Source organism: Falco peregrinus, chromosome 6 (genome assembly GCF_023634155.1).
Source record: "Falco peregrinus isolate bFalPer1 chromosome 6, bFalPer1.pri, whole genome shotgun sequence".
NCBI classification, from domain to species: Eukaryota; Metazoa; Chordata; class Aves; order Falconiformes; family Falconidae; genus Falco; species Falco peregrinus.
Window position 1 is genome coordinate 61,087,498 of NC_073726.1, and position 20,843 is coordinate 61,108,340.

General features: G+C 40.1%; 1 protein-coding gene across 1 annotated transcript; it reads left to right on the top strand.

Moving 5' to 3' along the window:
- Window positions 1-19,813, top strand: LOC106112917 (BPI fold-containing family C protein-like). The gene is made up of 15 exons (XM_027796806.2): window positions 1-160; window positions 2,498-2,609; window positions 4,695-4,823; window positions 7,775-7,930; window positions 8,644-8,707; window positions 8,795-8,855; window positions 10,366-10,457; window positions 12,059-12,232; window positions 13,204-13,257; window positions 14,233-14,403; window positions 15,036-15,103; window positions 16,506-16,548; window positions 17,564-17,630; window positions 18,658-18,734; window positions 19,305-19,813. The coding sequence occupies exons 1-15, from the start codon at window positions 1-3 to the stop codon at window positions 19,380-19,382; spliced, it is 1,506 nt and encodes a 501-aa protein (XP_027652607.1). The 3' UTR covers window positions 19,383-19,813.
- Window positions 19,814-20,843: the final 1,030 nt, after the last annotated feature.

Below are 20,843 nucleotides of genomic sequence, written 5' to 3' on the forward strand. Positions count from 1 at the left end.
ATGATCATGTTTGCATCACAAATGTCGTTGACAGGTCCCTGTGACAAAGGCAAGAAGATGCTGAAGACATGGTATTCTTTCCTGCTATGTTGGCTGTCCTTGCGGCTTGAGGCTAATCCTGGTCTTAAAGTGAGGATTACTAAGAAGGGGCTGGACTATGGTATGTCTGACATTGCCAGAAGTTAATTTATGATAAACACTCTATGCACAGAATATAGTTCCTTAATAAAGGTGCAATGTAGAAACAAGCTCCGTAAATACTGAAATAGAATTAATTCCTGTTGTCACCTCACACCATGAACACTCTTTGTCTCTTCTTTCACTTACTTACTTTTTTTGCAGCCCAGGTGTGAATTTATCCTTGCACTGGTGATTGCATTCTCCCACAGTCCAACAGTGTTTCTACTACATTCCTCATATTGGTCTGCTTTCTTAGAACCAGAATAAGATGGTCATATAATTGCTTCTTTTTTAAAAGTGTCAACAACCTGATTGAAAATGCAATATTTAACTGAAGATAATAAGACATAACTGGGAGAAAAGCTTACAGTTTTGGAACAGCCACATAGCTGGCACACCTTTCCTCTCATACCTCCATTTGGCTTGGGATAGCATCTGCATGTGCCATTCTTTCAAAAAAATCTAGTAACTGTCTGCCATAGTTCTGCCCCTTAACAGCATATCAGCAATTTCCACAATATGTTTTCCCTGCTCTTTATTAATGTTAACTTCCACTGTCTCTTACCTAAGACTTACTCTATGGGTGTGGAGGGCATGCAGTATAATTTCAATTGTTTGCAGAATTAATATTAATAATAAAGTTTAACAAGGCACAAATTCAACAAAGGCTGGGTCATGCTAAGGATTAATTGTCATTTATGTACAGAACATGCTGACAGGTAAACAATGGACTTGTGAGATGAAAAGTAGAAGCTCAGGGTTTATGCCTTCGAGATAAAGGAAGGATCAGGTCCACTTATTTCTGTGTATGAGCATTGTTTTAAAGGCTTTTGAGCGGTTGCAAAGTGCAGGGCAAACATCGGTCACGCGAAACAGAACTGAGCTCCATATCTTTCTATGACACACAGGAGAAATTGCTCCGTAGGGATCTCTCATGCCTTTAGAAATGAGTATTCAGCCCGGTATTTCTCACATGAGCCCAGCAGGTTTTGTGACATTCAGCATGGTCTCTGAATGCTGAACAGACTAAGTTTGCACACCCCTGCATTAGCAATAAGAACAGACATTAACGGTGTGCCTCCAAAGGTATTTCTCATATTTGAAGAGCATGGTGCCTGTCATGTCTTTTCCCTTGATATGAGATTTGGGGTCTGAGGCAATAGATCCTGCCCGCATGCTCATTGCCTGTTGCAAGAACCCTGAGAGAACCACCTGGCATCACTGGCTGCCTTCACTGACAGCCGTAAGAGAGCTGTAAGTTATTTTAGTCAGGGCCCACATTTTGCTTTGGAGGCAGGAATTCCCAAGGAATCATAACTTACCTCTCCTTCATAAAAGATGCCTTTTATAAAAAGGTATTCCCATGCTGAGTTATAATTTATTTCAATTCTTTGTGCTTTTAATATACTGAGGCCTGTGGGGGTGGGGCGGAAGCAGATATTTTGAATTCAGCAACTGTGAAGCCAAAAGCTAAAGAAACTCATGCTAACAATATCTGAAAGCTGTACATCATTTGGTATTGAAGTTTTAGCAGTGTCTTCATCACAGATGAGCAAAAAGAAGGAAGACACAAGGAATTTGGGATTTAAAGATGTTCTGTTTGTTGGTGGTAGGGTCTGTGTGTTTTACCAATGCGCAAGTAGCATTGAAGCATTCAAGAAAGGGATTCCATAATGCAAGGAGAGAAGGTAAGGAAATAAGTCCGAGATCTGCAGCATTCTGTAATGGGTAAGGTGCAGTGCCAAAATGTACATACTCTGAAAGAAATGGGAAGAAAACATTTAAAAGGATTGTCATTAAACCTCAAACAACTTCCTGTACCCAAGCAACAATCCAGATAGTTTGGTATTTTATATAGCAGCACAAGATAGATACATCACACTTCTGTAAGTAAACACTACATATAGAAGTCACCTTGCTATTTCTTAACTGGCTTTTTCATCCAACAGGTATGAGACACTCAGAGATAAAGACAATGGCCAAGTGTTTCCTAAGGCTATCCACATTGTGAGTGAAGTGAAGGAAATATAACAGTTTCAGAAACCTGACAGGAGTTCTAGAATATAGAATACAACTCAGGGAGGAGATGATCCTAAGAGATTGTCTTGATCTTGGGTTAAATGATTTGTGTGTGAAGCTAATAGAAGCTATAAATGGCTGTATAAGTAGTTGGAAGGAGGTCTAGGTAAGGATCATAGAATCAGAGTGTTCAAGAACTGTGTTAAAAGTGTTTATTAAATTATTTGGCAGTATATTTGGACCTTTGGGTGCCTGAATCCAATCTGCAAGGTATGTGCTTTTCTCTGTCCCCTTGTAGGCAGGAAGATTGGGATGGAGTTCCTGAAGCAAGCGGTATTGAAAGAGACTTTTCCAAGCTTCAGTGGGCAGGAGAGTTTCTTGGTTGTTAAGGTGAACTATGTCATTTCAAGGTAAGTAAAGGAAATAAATTTCTAAGTTTTAGGACAAAACAGATTATTATTACCACATAGTAATATGCAGCCATTTTTTTGTTCACTATAGAACTTCAGTGGTTCATCCAACTCTGCTCTCACTGCCTAAACACTGATTTGTTTTGTAAGTACTTCCTTCTACTGCACTCAGAGATGAGCTTTAGAAAGCTGCTGAAGAAGCACCTTGGCTGTTTTTTCATTTGGTTGGTATCAGAGTTTGGGCCAAAACAGATGAAAGCACGGCTATGATACAGCAGAGGAGATGGATAGGAAAGAGAGCAGAATCAGTGTTACTAACAGAGTGCTACTATGAAGGACCCGTAGCAGTGAAAATAATTTGTTTGTTTGATGAGGAAAGGCCAACAAAGAGATAAGATGAAGATGTGTGCAGGGGGACAGTGTATCTGGGCTGACATAGTGGGAAGATGACTTTTACAGCATCTTTTTGGATGGATTTACAATGGTAAATCAGCATTTTGATTGGATAGGGCTCAACACCTGTTTCCTGCTGAGGAAAATAATTGTATCAGGAGCACCCAGTATTTCTACTTTTTTCAAAAAACAGTTTTATAGAGTTTCCTAAAATTTCTGCAAGTAAGGTGACTAATACAAAATGGTTTTCTACAGCCTTCAATCCCATCTTCCAATAAGCTATAAACAAAATCAGAAACTTCTGGTCTTTTAATACTACTATCAAGGTAACCTCTGCTGCTCAGTATCATTTTACTTCCTTTTCCTTAGAAATTACCGAGAGCAAGAAATACCAATCTGGGAGGCTTCATGTACTTTCTGCTGGATAGGGTTTGCATCCTTTATCTATACCTAATATACCATTCTTGCACTCTTAATCCCTGCATATCTGAGAGAGCTGTGTTTGGACAGGGTGGAGAAGAAGAGACTATGGTGGAGAAGTGCATGTGTCTTACTGAACATCTTCCACTGCCTGCTGGGTGGTGATTATAGAGAATATGGAGCCAGATTCTTTCTGGAGGTACATAGTGAAAGGGTGATGGGCAGCAGACATAAATTATGTCAAGAAAAGTTATGATTAGATGTTAGGAAAAAATGCTAGGGAGCACCAGAACACAGGTCCAGAGCGGTTGGGGAATCTCCATTCTTGGAGGTGTTCAAGACTTGAGTGGGCAGGGCCCCTGAGCTGGCTTAGCTTTGAGTAGGAGGTTGAACCAGAAAATCTCCTGAGGTCCTATTCCAACCTAAATTATTATATGATCTTGAAACCTCCAATTCATTCTCCTAACCATAGTTCTTGAAATATGCCATCTTCTCAATGGATAATCTGATTTTAGCCCACTGCAAACAAGATTGCTAAAGGCAGCCTTACCACTGCCCAAGATGTTACGGAAAAATAATGGTCATTTTAACTAAAAGTAGCCACCGGTGCCTTCTGCCTTGGGGAAAATAGATTAAAGGCAATTGTTTCAGAGATGTCTGCCAGATATCAGGAAACAATGAGGAATGTATACTACATGATAAGATTACAACTGATATCTTCACAATGTTCAGCTCAATTCAACAAACCCATTTGAAAGACAATATCTTTGAGTATCAGAAATATTTGTTTTGGCAGGGAAATCTTCAAGTAAGATTTTCTTTAGAAAAATGAATCCTCTCCAGAGCCCTTTGCTGAGGCAGGGGAGCAGAATGGGGAAAGAGAAGCTTTGATGTTCTTCACCAAATGCTAGCATTCAGACAACCTGAATTTATTTACAGATGTAGCATCTGGGTTTAACAGAGTTATTTTCCCCTAGCAAGCACATTTCACTTTTAAGGATTTTTTTTAATCCCAAGGGGAGGTTTTAGTTATGGCCAGACATCCTTTTTCGCCTGGCCTGATATCAAGGATTTTTTTTCCAAGGATGCTGCTAAGTGTAATGGTACAAGTGTCTGTCTTTTCTAAAATTAATAGGGGTCAGTCATTTCTGATAAATTCTTCTACCGAAGCATAGACTTTGCCTTTTTTGTAGCAGAAGGGTTTTCAGTGATCAGAAGTTCTTCTTACTCTTTCAACATGCAGTCTAATATCTCTCTTTCTGTATTTTGTAGGCTCAGAATTAATGCTGTAGATTTCCCAGAAACTTCTGCTTCCTTTATTCCTGGCATTGGCATTCATCTGTCAGTGGCACATGCCTCTGCTACGATCAGTGCAGACTGGAGAATGAATGCATGGCTGCTGTAAGTATTGTACAGAGAGGTACAAGTGGGAGAGGAGCAGTTCTGGGAGAAGTATTACAAATGGAATTAAGAAATGTGCTTGGTAATTATTACTTTTCAGGTCAGATATGATTTATCATTTAAGAACTAATTGAATCAACTTCTTAAGAAGGAAACATCCCCTGCCAACTAATGTTTTTTTGTGGGTTTTTTTTTTTAATTCTACGCCACAGGTTGTCTCTTTGGGAAGTATAAGGTCAGACACCTGTTAGCATGCTCAGTTTTTCCAGACTGTGTATTACATTATATTACATGAATATTCAGGACCACAGAGTTTGCATGGTCCCATTTGTTACTTTCTTTGTACAGTATAACTGGAAAGCTGACTCTATAGCTAATTATCTATTTGCTGGTAGAGTGTACCTTCACTTGCAGAGTGCTGCTATTAAAAGAAGGGCACTGTCACAATGCCAAATTTTCAGAACTTTGGAAACTCCAGAATTTGGGTCGCTATGGAAAACTGACTTAGGTTCATGAACAGTATGAGACTGTCTTTAATGACATGGTTGCATACTGATTTTCCCACTTTTTTATCTCAGTATTTTTGCTACAGAATTTTAATACAATATTTTAGATTTTCTTGAGGGTGAGGGGAGGGCTAAAACTTCTGGGATATCAGAAAAGTTTGCAAGGTGCTAATCTCTGCAATTTGGGTTAATGGTTAACTGATAACAGCAGTAGGCGTTGGTCTGTTTGTGAGCCAGATAGCACAGCAAGATGGATCACCAGGCTGCAAGTTTCACAGCATGTCATGATTTCAAAGGAGCACGGACATGCAGTTCTGCATTCATTCTCAGTACTGGTGTCAGGAAACTGCTGTCACTGTGCCTCCAGCCTGTCTGTTGTTCCTTCTGTCATGCCAAGATTGTGAGGAAAAGGATACTGTGTTCAGCAGGGCAAATCAGCTGTTCCCAAACACGAAGCCACCTTTCCCTCTTGCTGAAGGGTGAGGACCTGGACATAATCTGGAGGCACCCCAGATGTATAAAACTCCAAAGACTTCACAGGCAGCAAGGGAGGTGGGGGGCTGGTATGCAGGATTTGGCGAAGCAGATTGTGGTGGAGGTGGCCAAAGCCAGCTTTGGTGGAGCTAGACGATGAAGCATTTTTCTTGCTTTTTTGATGGTCAGAAGGAACAATCTGTTCTGCTTTGTTGAATATGATGTTTTGTGAATGGTGTAGGTTTAGACAGATACTGAATATGCCCTGCTCTTCATCCTCTCCATTCCCTAGTCCTACATGTTGCTTTCAGCATAGTAGACTAAAAAGGGGCCAGCTGAAAATGAGCTTCCCAAGGGAGGCCACTGACAACCCACCCCTCCTAAGCTGTTCCCAGGGTAAAGATGCGTCTTGCCATGGCTTTTTAGTTGCAATAGTGTTATCCCTGTACTTCCAGCTCTCACTGTAACCCTCCTCTCCACTGTGTCCCAGAGTGCTCTGCCAGTCTGAAAATCTCCTGGCCAGTCCTTTGCTCCTGGAGGCCTGGAGCTGAGACTCTACCTTATTGAATCAGGATTCCTCCAGAAGAAGAGCAGATATGAGGATGCAGGAACAGAGCACCCTAAGTAGCTGGGCCTCTCCCCATCTCCCAAGTAGCTCAAAAAGGGAGGAGGAGGACTCAGATCCTTTTGTGATGGTCCCTGTCACTGTAAAATGGGTAAACCGAAGTTGGAGGGATCCTTGAAAGTCAGTTTGTCCAGCCTCCTGCTCAAAGCAGAGCAGTCACCAGACTACATCAGGTCAGCTGTCTAGTGGTGTTTAGCCAAGGATGATGATGATGCCACAACCTCTCCAAATAACCTGTCCCAGTGCTGCACAATGCTCCTTGGGAAAATGTTTTTCCTAATGGCTTGTGGGATGGTGGTTTGGTTAGGGATTGGAAAATGAGGAGTTTAAGAGTGGTGCTTTGTCCAGATAGCCACTTAGTGCCCGTGTATGGACTGAAAGGTGAGGTTTAAAGTGGTAGTGGTGGTAGGAGGGACTTTGTGACTGGCGGTACTACTCACTGTCAGGGATAGTCTATTGCTTGGGGCTGGGGTAAGATTAATTTTTTGGGATTACAACTTCTTTCCCCAGGATTTTTGCTTAGCCTGAAAAATAAAGAGAAAAGCAGAGATATTCACGGATTGAACTTCATATTGGGCTGGGCTCGTTCTCTGTAGGATGGTGCAGCCACTGTAGTAATGCCTGGAAAAGAAAACTGAGTAATCAGGATGAAGGGGTGAAAAGTGATGCTTTTGGTGCTAGATCTGTTGTGGTAGATGAGGTTTTTATAAGGCTATTCTAACAGCTCTCTGTATCCCGCTTGGTTGGTCTACAGCTTCTACAATTCCTAACTGTAGTCCTAATACCTATATTGGCTGGAATTAAGTATAAGGATATTTTTGTTGGGGTCTTAGTAGGGATTTTTACAGAAAGGAGAATTAATGGTTTGGGGAATGTTGCGTTAAAGGGGAATGGAGTAATTTAGCAGGAAAAACAAAGAATGGAGGAATGTGTACATTTAAAGGGGTTATTGAAAATTGTTACAGGAAAGAAGAAAGTGAAATAATTGCAAAGTTGAGAACAACTTAGTTATGTATTTATTAACTAACTGGCTTCTGCTGCTGCAGTTCCAGAGGCCTTCAGGGTGATCTGTCTCGAAGGCTTGTGTTACTGTGAAATTGTGACATTTTTGCAAACTTGTCAGATCCTGCACAACACTGGAAAATGTGTGTCCTGGAAATTTATGCATATAATCTGTTTTTGAATACCATAAATGTCCCTAATTATTTTATTCCCTAGAAAACCCATTCTTCATTCTAGATGATAGAAGAAAGAAGTCCTTTCAGACCTGATTTACAGGTAGTTTCTTAAATTGTTCCTATAAAGTAAATGTTTCCTTGACTGAGTTTGTTTTTTTGTCTGAGCAGCAAAGACGAAGGAAGAGTTACTGTGTCCATCTCAGGACTGTTTATTGCGGTTATCTTCAAAGTGTCATGGGATAGCACAGGCCGCTTGTCTGTATTGCTACACAATTGCCAACTGACCATTAATAGTGTAAAAGTCAAGTTAAATGGAGGATCTAGGTATGTACAGGAGTTTTTCTAATCACTCTATGGGGAGTAGCAGGGTTTGTAGCATAAGGGTCACTTTTCAAATTTTTATTTTTAGGGATCCAGTAACAGGATACAATTAACTATTGAAGGCTAGGAAAATAGATTTTTAAAGGTTTGGTTTCAAAACTGGGCTCCTTTCCTTGGTGTGTGAAGTCCTGTTAATCTATGCTTCTTAGTGCATGTGCCAGCAAATGAGCTGACTAGACATACTGCATATGAAAAAATTGCCATTTGAGCATATTAAACAGTACAAGATTGCAAATGGAGGTTTGCAGATATGAAGGTGGTCTAGACTGATTATGCCTTTTGACAAGCTGACCTACAATTTAAGAATAAAGTTTCAAAAGAGAATATGAAACAATGCTTGTAGTTCTGATTTTGTTCTTCTAGACATTTTTTGTCTTAGACAAAATGTGGCTAGTCGAGCATTGTTTATCAACATATTAACATGAACATTCAAAGCTTTGCAGATTGCCTTCTAAACAGCTTTTATGAGACTGAGAACTCCTAGTATTTGTCTGAGACTCATAAATTGATAAAGAGTCAAATGTTCAGTCTACTGATATTGCTGTAATTGCTTCTTAGTAATATAAATTACATTGATGTCCCACTCTACCAGATTTTATGTTTCAAAGATTTCAATCTGTAGTAAAAAGTCATTGTGTTAATTTCCTTTCCTCCAGCTGGATCTACAGCCTTCTATCTGATTATCTTGAGAACCCAATTCACACCAAATTGGATAAAAATGTAAGTTTGCAAAGACGCTTTCAGCTAGTGAAGGGAAGAGTGGAAGTACAGGACTTAGATTACTGACTTGTCTCTCTTTTCATATAGCTATGCCTAAATATCAAAGACAGAATCCAAATGATGGATACACAGCTTAGAAAGCATAAGGGTGAGTTATTTATAACAGCTTTTTGTTAAGTCATTTTCATAGAACACATTTCCTGTGTTCATGGTGAAAAAATGTGAAGGAACAAAACCACAGCCATTGTTCTGTACTTTATCTATTCCGTAATCCACCCTAGAAATCTCTTGCATGCATCTTATGTAAAATACTCAGATTTCTTCTTTGCCCATAGCAAGTCACCTGTAATCTTTCAGTCTGTTGTAGCTGACCTGTGCTATTTCCTTAGAATTTTGAGACTAATATTTTCATTTTGATCTTTTGTGCTTTTGGTGTTGTGGACATAAGAAAAACTTGGTTTAGCAATAATCTGCTAAAGACCTAGCAAACATCCCATCCTGCACTGTGGTCCTGAAACTTGAGTCCAGTGAGATAACAAGATGCTGCAGGAAGACAGCGTCACACTAAGCGTGTTTCTTTTCACACCAGTAGCAATTCCTGTGTTACTCTTGCAGAGACATGAAGACACTAGACATCTGTGTCCAAAAAGCATATAAATATAAGATTTTCACTACTATAATCAATCCCACAGCTTTTTTTTTTTCTTTTCTTTTTGTTGTTGTTATTGGTGGGTTTTTTTTCCCAAGATTAAGAATATTTGTAGGTTTTGTCGATTCAAATTCATTTAATTCCACTAAGTACTATGATTTAGGTCAGAGAGTTTGTTCCCACTATTCACTTTGCATTGTGGATGTTTCTGTTATCTGCTCTGCTATTTAGAAGCAGAGTAAGTAGACACTTGTTTTTCCTGAATTGGCCTATACCTGCCATGTTCCAAGCAGTGGCAAATATTACTGAAAATCATGGTTATCAAGACTATTTTTTTATGCAGCGCATACCTAAACACAGCAGGCTCAAGGGAACTCCTAGCTGTGCTGTCATATTGAGGAGTTCATAATCTCTGTGTGAATTCACCATTTCTCTTTAACTCATCGGATTTTTATACACTATGAACAGACCCTGCAGTCCAATCAAAAATAACAGTCAGACTGGAGCTGCATGTGAGTGGCTTTCAGAAAAAGTCATCAATCATATTGTTTGACAAAGGGCCCTCTATTGTGAACAAGCATCCCTTGTCTTCAACACTGATATGTGTAAAAATGTCCTAATGGCGTCTTCCAAAGTAATTAGTAGTATTTACCAGTATTTTACTAATTGTGTAGGGCAATTTAGTTCTCTTGTGCAAACACATAACAAAAAAGGGGACATTGCCCTAGATACTCCTTTCACGGCATGGGGGAGATTTCTGAGGAGTGTATTGAGTTGTGAACAACAGGAGAACAAGGCCTAAACCAGGAGGAAGTGGTGACTTTTCTAGAGGGAATGCTTTCACTTTTTCCCTTATAGCAAGTTTTTTTTTAATTTTCTTCTTCCTTATCCTACCATTCTTCTTCTTCAGATTCATCATTTCTATAATGCCTTTGCCTTTGCCTAAACAATAACTGTTTGTGATGTGGTTTTGTAATAACAGCTGTTTTGTTTTTGTCCATCATTCTAGTCTTAAGCCAGATTGATGCCTTTGCACAAATAGACTATTCCTTAGTCAGTTCTCCAGCAGTCTTCAAATCACACATTAACTTGGATTTGAAGGTAATTTGTCTTTAATATCAGTGTGCTTTCTAAGACTTTTCTGATTGTCTGTTGTGTTGATTCATTTTCTTTCACTACAGTCTTACTCAGCCTCTCCTATATTTAATTAGAAAAGCAATAAGACATTTGGATGTTCTGGTCAAGATCTATTTTAGAAACCAGATATGGTTGTTTATCTAATAAATTAACTGCATTTGTTAATTAACCAAAGCTATTGTTTATAGTTCTGTTATTTCAGAACTGAAACTCTTCAGAGGTGCTGTATAAACAGCATAAAAGTATTCTTTAGATACACAGCTTTTCCACTGCTTCTTGGTGTTCACCCGCTACCAGTGATACATAATTTGTGATGACTACTAATGTCATTGCAATTCAAAGGATTTGTTTTGAGATGAGTCAACATCTTGTATATGTACAGATCACACACACACAAAAAAAAAAGACTTCTCACAGACAGTCCTGGAGCAGCACACAGCAGTTCCTTTCTTATCTATTTTTCACCTTTGTTGGCAAGATATATCTCAGCAATGCCCAGCTTTTACAGCAGCTTCAACAGTCCTTGTAATTCAGAGCATCCCCATGGCTCTCACAACCGACTTCAGTTAAGAAAGATGTGCTAGAGCTATGGTTGAAACTCTCCCTCTTGGTTATTTTGTTCAAGCAACTTTTACCACCCACAAAAAACACTCCACAAGCAAGGTATACATAGCTTGAAACTACTGAGCAATTATTTATCAGCTACTACAGCTAACTAGAACTTACAGGCTAAGCTTAAACATGTTGACACCCTGATGGGATACTGGATGAGTTGTTGTAAGTCAGTTATTAACCAGTTAAGGAAGTTACTGGTCTTTACTGCTGCCTGGAACAGGCTGATTCTTGATGGTTATGAGTTGCCAGCTTCCAACTCTCCCTTTTTTCTTAGGATTTTATACCTTTCTATGTCAATATTTTTACCGTTGAATCTTTCAGCTACTAACCATTACAGTAATTACACTACTTACTGTCTGGTCTTACTTTTCTTGTGTTAAATGGCCTGAGCTCACATACCTTCTCACATTTTAAGCATTATTTTCCTAGTATAACTGAACCAAGATCACACACATGTGCAGCACACAAACTAGGTCTTGGAGGACGAGAAGCTGGACCAGGGCTAAGAGTTAGGTGGTATTAAAAGACTCCTTTGTGTTCCTGTCCTAAGCAACTTCCAGTGCTTTTTGGGTCTGCCTGAAGATTTTTTTGAAATGTCACCCTCAGAATTAAATTAACAAATGTGTCTTTGCCACAAGAGAAATTAAACTGTGGTCCAGAGGATTTTTTTTTTGTGTCTCATAGCTGTAGTTCAGAACACTCACTTGAATGCTCAAATTCACACTTTGAAAGGGTGGAGGCCAGATTTTCTCTGTGATTTCTGTATTTTACAAAAGAGCCTGAATTTGCTGATTTTTAGGGCATATCACAAACTTACTTGCTTACTTCAGGTTTTCTTTAATGTTAACCTTTTCTTCCAATTAGGAAACATTCTTTCTGTTCAACCACTGCTAATGCATTCTGACAGACACAAATGTTTACAACTAAAAATACTTGATGGCTTTTTGCAGGGCACAGTCTATCCAGTAGGAAGTCACATGGACCCTCCCTTTGTGCCAGCTCCATTTGCTCTCCCAAACCAGGATGATTCCATGGTATACATTGGAGTCTCTAATTATTTTCTTCAGTCTGCTTCACTGGCTTACTACAGAGCAGGAGCCTTTAACATCACCATCTCTGAAGAGGTAAGTTTAATTTGTATCTAATAGAATTACAAATATCAGCAGCATGGATAGTCAGCAAAGGAGACTAACAGATTACTTTTGCCATTTCACACAGAGCTGGGTCACACTTCTACCACTTGTAGGAGGGATACATGATATTCATTGTGTATGTTATGATTTAAAATAGTCAAAGTCTCCCTCATGCCTAAGTCTGAACTTCTTGGAAGCTCTGGTCAAGGAATGACAGGCATAAACATCACAGAGTTGGTGTTAGGGGAGTTGCAGGAAGAACAAAAAAAAAATATCTTTTTCTCTGCATGGATTCCACATAGAAAAGGAAAGGTGAGACAGGAAGAAGTGTACTGAAGCCACAGTCTGCTGCATAGAAGCCCACAACAAATGTATTGCCTACGTTGAGAGCTAGAATAAACCCTCAGACTTAACAGAACAGCAGAGTGAGGCAAGGAGCAGGTAGAAGGAAACTGAGCTTTGAGCTGTGGGTGAAGAACATACAAGACTTCTCTCAGAAACGGTGTTTCCACGCTGGCATTAATAGTCAGTTTCCAGTAAGTTTTGCCAACTGAAATAGTGCTAGGAGGGTCTTTGTAAAAATTGGTGACACAAACAGCACTGACAAACATAGTCACATTGGTCAGCAGCAAAAGGGAAAGTGAGATTTTTGAGTCCTGCCTCTGATAGTTCAGTATATTTCATCTAAGAAAGTCCCAAAGGCAGGAAGTAAGCAGGACACCTCTTTCTTTCACAGAAAATGCTTGTTCAGTGGCACACGTTTCTGAACCATGCCCGTGAGAAATCTGTCTCCTTCTGTCCCACAGAGTACCGTGGGTTCCGTAGGAATCGTTCTGGGGCAAGGAAATATTAAATCAAAACATGGATTATCTAAAACTAAAGTAAACAGAATATGTTTTTTTCCCCCAAGGAAAACCTCATTTTCAAGATGATATAATCTAATTTATTTTATTTGTTTACAGCTTGCTACTACTTTTAACCTAAATACTGCCTTATTCAAAGATTTTGTTCCTGAGGTGAGTACTTTTACTTGTACAGACCTATTAAGGAAGAGCAGTAGCTAATGTTTCTTATGGATATTATCTGTGTACTAGATCATTTGCAAAAGTTTGGAGGAGACAAGGAAACTGAGCTGGTTTATGATTAGTGCAAGATTCAAATATACATCTACCCCATCATAACTCTATGTTCTTCCTAACTATATCACATTACTCTGTAGTCATTCTCTACCACACTACGTGCTGGATTTGCTCTGAGTCTCTGAAACAGTTCTAAAAACTAAGTGGTAGACTTCTGTAAGACCAGTCTCCTCTTGTTCTTCTTCAAGGTAATGGTATCTTTACTGTTGATAGCCTGGCTTCTTTGTGCAAAGGTATCAAATTTATGACTACTGGAGATTATATACAATGGGAAGTAACAGCCATGAGTAGCCAAGTCTATAAATGGGATGCAAGAAATTAAGATACTATGAGATGCTATAAAAATCCCTAACATGACAACATTTACTATAAAATTACTGAATTCAGAAACTGTGGCATTGTAAACTAAAGTTTTGTCCTCTAGAAGTTTCTCTGTTTTTCAAAAGAGTGTCTGCTCTGGAAGACTGCCTGTTTTACAAATTCTTTATATTGTCAGGGTCATTAAATTATTTTTTCTAGAATCACTCATTTCCCTCATTTCTTTAACATTCAGTGCTAATCCTCTCTTCTTGAAATATATTTTTCAGGAACAACTTTTAAATTATTTATATATGTTCAATATCAGTGGGTCTAAAACTTCATAATGTGTTTTATGGTCTCTGAAACTCTGAGTGTATGCAATACTAATTTTGTCATTTCAGTTACTGTAATTAAAATTAACTATTTTAAATATAGATTAATTAATGAGAGGTTTGGTATATAGCACCTGATTACAATGCAGCCACAGAAGCTGTAGCTTAAAAAAAGCTTAGCTCTGCATTCAGCATTTTTTCCCTCTTCAAAATTCCACAGATGGCTCTGAGTTTCGTAACAGCGTGCCCGGTGCTGCTGAAGCTGATGGCTACATCACCACCTGTGGTCAGTTTGAATACAGACAGATGCACGCTACAGGTCACTGGCTGTGTAGAAGTATTTGCTGTTCTGCCAAATTCAACCACCCAGCACATCTTTACAGGGAATCTAGTAAGTAACATGAGCTAGAAGGTAACATTCAGTGCTGGAGCTGAACAAATCACACAGGGATCTTCCAGATCCTTTGAAAACCATAGAGAACATCATAAAATAGCATATACTGGTCTGCAACAAATATGCACACTGGTCTTTTGCATTTCACAGGGAGGAAACGTGCACCATATAGTGTAGAATTCAATAGTCAGGTGCAGAGAACTGCTTACAAAAGCCATTTTTTCCATGTGGGAGGTTGAATGATTATTCAAGAATAAATTGTAACATATAAAAATCTGATTATCTGATGCCCAGTGTTCCTAACTTGTTTGCTGTAAAACAGTTCGGTGTATTCTCAGACATCTTTTCATTAGGTTGAAAGTGAGCCAATTGTGTCAGCCATGCAAGGACTTAAATGATCCTAATGATAAGGAAGCCATCAAGGCAGTATTATCACTTCACTCACGCAATCTCAGTTGCTGGCAGAAAGCGATAAATTCACAAATTATTTCACTATCTACATATATTGACCAAATACAAGGTTTATACATTGTGTTTCCAGTCACAAAAGCTATTGTGTTTGTGCCTGTAGCTAAGGCAGTATCTATCTGTGCATAGTCACAGAAGATTGTTTTGTTTTTTCCTTGCAGACAGCCAGTACCAGAGCCAATCTGACAATAACCAAACAGAAGTTGATTATCTCATTACTTCTGAAGAGGTAACCAAGGAAAATTCAGTAAGCCACACTAATGATCCCAACATTAGGACACAGCAGAACTTCACTGTGTCAGCCTGACAGTGCTTGTTTCACCATGAGAAAATTAGTTACCTTCGTCCTCACAGGGGCTCTAAGATACTTCTGACAAGTTGGTCTTTCAGATGAAATATAATAATATTGTGGAACAACCATGTCTTTTGTACAACATGATACTACCCCTTCCTATAGGTTAAATACCGTTCCAGATGACAATGTTCAATTTATTTGTTATCTTAAAGGCGTTTGTTTCAGTCTGTGCTGATGTTGGAGGATGAAGTCCAGCAGTTTATTTGAAACCCTCTAAATGTTGCTGCCATGCCATGGCTGAGCATCATAAACAGGATTGCAAAAGTGCAAACACGGTACTGGATCACTGTAACTAGCTCTCTGTACGCCCATGAGGAAGGGAAAAGTGAGACTACAGAGCACATAGTGCAACAGCAGACACCACACCATCAAAAAATGAGACTAGAAAGGTGCCTGTAGTTTGAAGTAAAGCTCAGAACCTGTTTGATTTTGCTTAGATCTAGCTGGTTTTGTTCTTTCCTACAGTTATGGGTGTTCTCAGCTGTCTTAAATTTTATTCACACTTCAAACTGGGCTGGGTATACAAGCACTTTCTCCCTAAATACACCAGGTGGGTAGAAGCACAGACTTACAGGCAAGTAGCCCACATCAGTGTTTCATCTTGTTAGCGCTATATGCCAAGTTGGGACAGAATTCCTGAATATATATTTTTTAACCTATTAGATTTTTGTTAAAGAAAAACATGAGCAGCTTTTTCTTAGTTTTGGTCACTGGACCTTTTTAAAGGAAAATAGGACTTAAGGGTGATCAGAGCCCATCAGTATAATTTTAAGAAGTAATGGTGCCAGTCTTTTAGAGCTTTTGACACAAGAATGTGTTCTTCTGTTCTTCAAAATATTGTTTTTTCCCCCAGGATTATATTTACTGTGATCTGAGAATGCTTTACAGGTATCAGTGGAAAAATTTAAGAAATCATAATGGTTAAGAATGGATATGAGTTTATTCAAATCATAATGAACATTTGAAGAATGTGTCGTTCAGCCATTGCAGGAAATGGCAATTCCAGAAAAATGTGGTTTCCTAAGTCTTATTATGGTCACAGCCAAGGACTACCCCTGACTGTAAAAGATTACTATCAGAAAGATCCCAGTGACTCTAGAGCTCATTTGCAGCTGTGCCAGTTTTGATTAAACGCTGTTGGGAATCAAAGAGTCTTTGGCAAAGTTAAATGTGTGAATCGGCATGAAATCATTGTGAAATCCCACAAACGAACCTTCAAGCAGTGTGCATAACTTGTGCCTTCACCCTTTCTAGTGAATCCTCTTCTTTTCCTCAGGCTCCATTTCTCCCTGCTGCACTCCACTCTTGGCTTCTCTGAGGTAAGTTGATGGTTTCAGTGCCTAGAAAAGGTAGCTGAGCCCTTCAAGAGATGGAAGAAATTAATCTGAATTTGTTGATGGACAATTCTTGATCTGTTTTGGGGATATCATCTGCCACTGCTTTTTCTGCTTTGAAATAGTATATTCCCTGCTTTTCTTTTTCTTTCCAGTAAGCGGAAATACCTCTTGGAAGGTTGGGGTTTTTTTCTCATCACAGGCTCCAAATATTATGGAGTTATTATTGTGTACCATTAATTGAAACAAAGAGAAATGCCTGCCTGGGTCTGCCTGACCTAGCAAGCTGTCATAGTTGATTCTGCTCACTTCTGCATCCAGCAGCACAAAGGCAGGCATGGGGCTAGCACCTCTTCTAGCTGTTTCTCACATTCTAGCCTGAATTCACAGCTGGATGGAGTAGGCGTAGCAGCTGGAGTGAATACAGTCAGGCTTAAGCTCAGTTTCAGGAATTACCTTGAATCATTTCAACCAAATATCATAAAAAAAGAAATGCCATGCCACTGCTTAGATCATTCAGTGTAGACTGAGAAATGGTCAGTGCGACTCTGCAGCAGCTCAGCCCAACCTCCATCTTTTAGGTGAAGGGGAAAAGACACTAATCACAGTAGCATAAAACGGAATACCAGGACAGAGCAGTTCTCACCACCCACGGAACAGTTCACCTCTGAGAACTGAGTCCTGGCAGCTAAAGTGAAGTTGAACAGATTTCATTCCTAAAGTTAAGGTTCAACCCAGATACTTAACATACAGAAAAAAATAAAATAGACTTAAAATTCACTTACTGCAAGAAAAATAGACACCTCTTTGCCATGTATGTTTTACATTGTTCAGCTGCAACTTAAGCCAAAAAGTATCTTTTTTACCTGAGATTTTCTCTGCCAAGCTCTGATCTGATCTTTTTGCATGTCACTCTAGTTCTAGCCCTCCATCTCCACTGTCAAGCTGCAATTCCATAAGCGTCAGGCAACAGTCACCAAATGTGTTTTCCCCCTCACAGCAGATGTCACTGGTGGAGAATTTTCTGTCTTACACTTTACGGAGTGCAGTGATCCCAGTAATCAATGGTAAGGATTGTGACCAGTTCTTGAGCACAGCTGGTGGAAAGCAAGACTGAAACAGTAAAAGGGAGTGGCCAGCTTTAAATGCTGTGTTATGGGAGGGTTTCTGTCCGTTTGGCTGCACCTGGACAGATCTACTCTACACTGGATTTCAGTCCTGGTCTCTTGGTCACCTGGATCAGGGTCTGGGACAGAGCAAGTCTTGGCTGCTTTCCAAACACTGGGTTTGGGTTTCATTTTCACTGGATGCAGCGTGGCAGCAGAGCCTCGGTCTTGTCCCAACACAGTCAAGCCATGATTGGAGGATGGCCCAAACTGGGGAAGCGCCAAGGCACACTTGCAGGTCGTGGCTTTGGGGGTAACATCTCTGCCTTTATCACCTCCCTCTGCTTTTGTGCTTCACCTGCTGCCACAGGCAGGACAAAGTAGAAAATCAGCTCAGTGGGGTGCAGAGACCGAGGGATGAGGAAGAAAGAGGTGAAGGTGGAAAGAAGCAGGTGGAAAAGTACAAAAGATGCCTGTGAAGTAAAGAGAGGTGAGGAGACTGCTGAGGAAGGAAGGGAGCTGTTGATGAGGAGAAAGGAAAGAGACTGAAAGGGAGGGTTGCAAAAGTCAGATGTTTGGAAAAGCAGATATGAATAGAGCTGGGGCTTGATCCATGGAAGTAGGGATAGATGAGAATAAGGGGACCGATGGGATTAGAGGATCAGGTAGAGAAGAAAATGAAAGGAAGATGGAGAATAAGTCAGAGTGGGAAACAGCAGGAACCAGATCTTGTGAGGCAGATATTTGGAGAGGAGCAAAGGCAGTCATATCCCAGCGTCAGACAGCTGAGGGATTGTAAGAGGTTTGTATGCAACTTTTTCACAGGACTTTTTGCTTTTTAGCACATATGAATAATAGCTTCCTTGAGAAGCGCAAGGACAGCTGATTAAAGGGAAATTGCAAAACAAATTGAGTTCCTTGAGAAAGATGCTTCTGAAGTGCATTTTATTATTACATTAATATGTATTTATATTTATCCGTTCCAAAGATAAACTAGGAAAAGGATTTCCTCTTCTTAACTTGGCCCACACTACCCTTACTGGACCTGTAATAAAAATGTATGAGGTGAGGAGCCCTATTTCTTGTTGAATAATATTGCTTCTTTTTCAGGCCTGAGCATTTCTGTGTGTTCCTGTGCTGGGTAGATCCACATGTTGCTAATAGCAAAGCTTTAACTATACTCTAGCTATAAAATCCAAACTGGATCAGAAATGAGCTCTCCAGCCCCCCAGCCCTAGCAGTTGTAGGTTGTAAAGGGCCCACTGGCCTGTTGGAGTATGCCAGCATGGGGACACCACAAGGACAGCTCTGCTGTCCCCAGCAGGGCTTAGGAGCGTTGAGTGCATGAGTCCTCACTACTCTGACCATTCTCTAAGGCGGCTCATAGGCAACTTGAGTGTCTCCATGGTAAGTGTTACTCAGCCTGAAAGTAGTATATTGTTCTTCTGGGTGGGTTGTATTAACTTAGATCAGAGCCTATTCCTACCCTAAAGTTAACTGAAGTTCAGGAGGCATAAAGTCACTCTTGTCTCCTGCTCTGCTGAGGGGCTTGTCATAGGATCTAGTCCCAGAGTACTGATCCTGAATACGTCCGTCTGAAATTTAAGGTAATTTTACATGTTATTCTGTCCTCAGGGTCATCTGGTGATTTCCACTGATGTTCACTACAAACATGAGGAAGAGGGAGATGAGGACCTTCACAGTCACTCCTAATATCCCTTTACTTTTAAGCAATAATAAGAGAGAAATGTAGTCTTCTTTCTGTTGGCTTGTAGGGAGTGGATGCTATAACATTAGAAGCATGGCTTTTCATCACTATTTTAAATGCTTTAGTAAAACTTCTTAATTATTTTTCACAAATTGAATCTGTTGGGTTTTAGTACATTGGGTGTAGCTGCTTTAGAAAAATTTGTTGCAGCCTGATGAGAAGTGACTGGTTCTTTTCACTAGTTACAGACACCACATTTTATTAATTTTAGGAACCAGTTCTTGTATTATTCAGTTTATCTCCATTAGTGTTAGCAAAACTAAACTTTGTGTATGGAGTGAGACTTTATTCTTTGTAAGAATGTCGCAATTTGTCCCTTTGTAACTGGATACCAACAGTGGGAATAGATTTATAAAATCTAGTGAATTACCACTGAATTATAGAATCATATAATCTAGCCCAGACCCTGGCTTAAAACAGGACTAATTAGATCAAGTTGCTAAGGGCTATGTACAGTAGAGTCTTGAACCCCCCCAAGGATGGAGGTTCCACAACCTTTCCGGGCAACGTATTCCACTATTTAACTACCTTCAAAGTAAAATTTTTTCCTAATACCTAATCAGTATTTCCCATGTTCCAACTTGTTCTCTTGCCTTTTGTCCTATCACCACACTCTTCCAAGAAGAGCCTGGCTCCATTTTCTTTGTATTCTGTGAACAAAAAGTTGTAGACAACAAAAGGTCTTTCAAGCCCTCTCTTCTCCAAGCTAAACAGGCCTGATCTCTCAGACTCTCCTTGCAGGTCATGTTCTCCAGCCCCTTGGTAGCACTTGCTGGATGTGATCCAGCATGTCAACATCCTTCTTGTACTGGGGAGCCCGGACTGGACACGGTACTCCAAATGGAAGTGTCAAATAGAAGGGAAGGATCATTTACCTGGACCTACAGATTTATGTTCAACTTTTTGTCCACTAGGACTCCCAGATCCTTTTCTGAAGAGCTGCTTTCTAAACAGCCACCAGCCTGTACTGCTGCAGGGAGTTAGTCCATCCCAGATGCAAGACTTCACACTTGCTCTTGTTAACGTCATGTGGTTCCCATCAGCTCACTTCTCCAGCTAGCCCAGGTTTCCCTCAATGGAAGCCCTGCCCTCCAGCATGTGGACGGCTCCCCCCAATTTGGTGTCATTCACAGACTTGCCAGGAGTGCACCCTGTCCTGAGGTGGCATTAAACAGTATTGGTCACAGTACTGATCCCTGTGGGACCTCCACTAGTTACTGGTCAACAGCTGGACTTTGCTGATCACAGCTCTTTCAGTCTGGCAGTCCAGCCAATTTTCCACCCATCTTCTCCAGCCCATGTGTCACCAACTTGGTAATAAGACTAAGAGAAACTCTGTCAAGGGCCTTGCTGAAATCAAGGTATAGAACATCCACTGCCTTCCCCTTGTCCACAGTACCAGTCAG

Coding starts and splice junctions, on each gene's coding strand:
- LOC106112917 (XM_027796806.2), top strand. CDS start 1: ATGATCATGTTTGCATCACAAATGTCGTTGACAGGTCCCTGTGACAAA. Junction 7,931..8,643: donor AAGTTAAATGGAGGATCTAG/GTATGTACAGGA, acceptor CCTTTCCTCCAG/CTGGATCTACAGCCTTCTAT. Junction 10,458..12,058: donor ACATTAACTTGGATTTGAAG/GTAATTTGTCTT, acceptor GGCTTTTTGCAG/GGCACAGTCTATCCAGTAGG.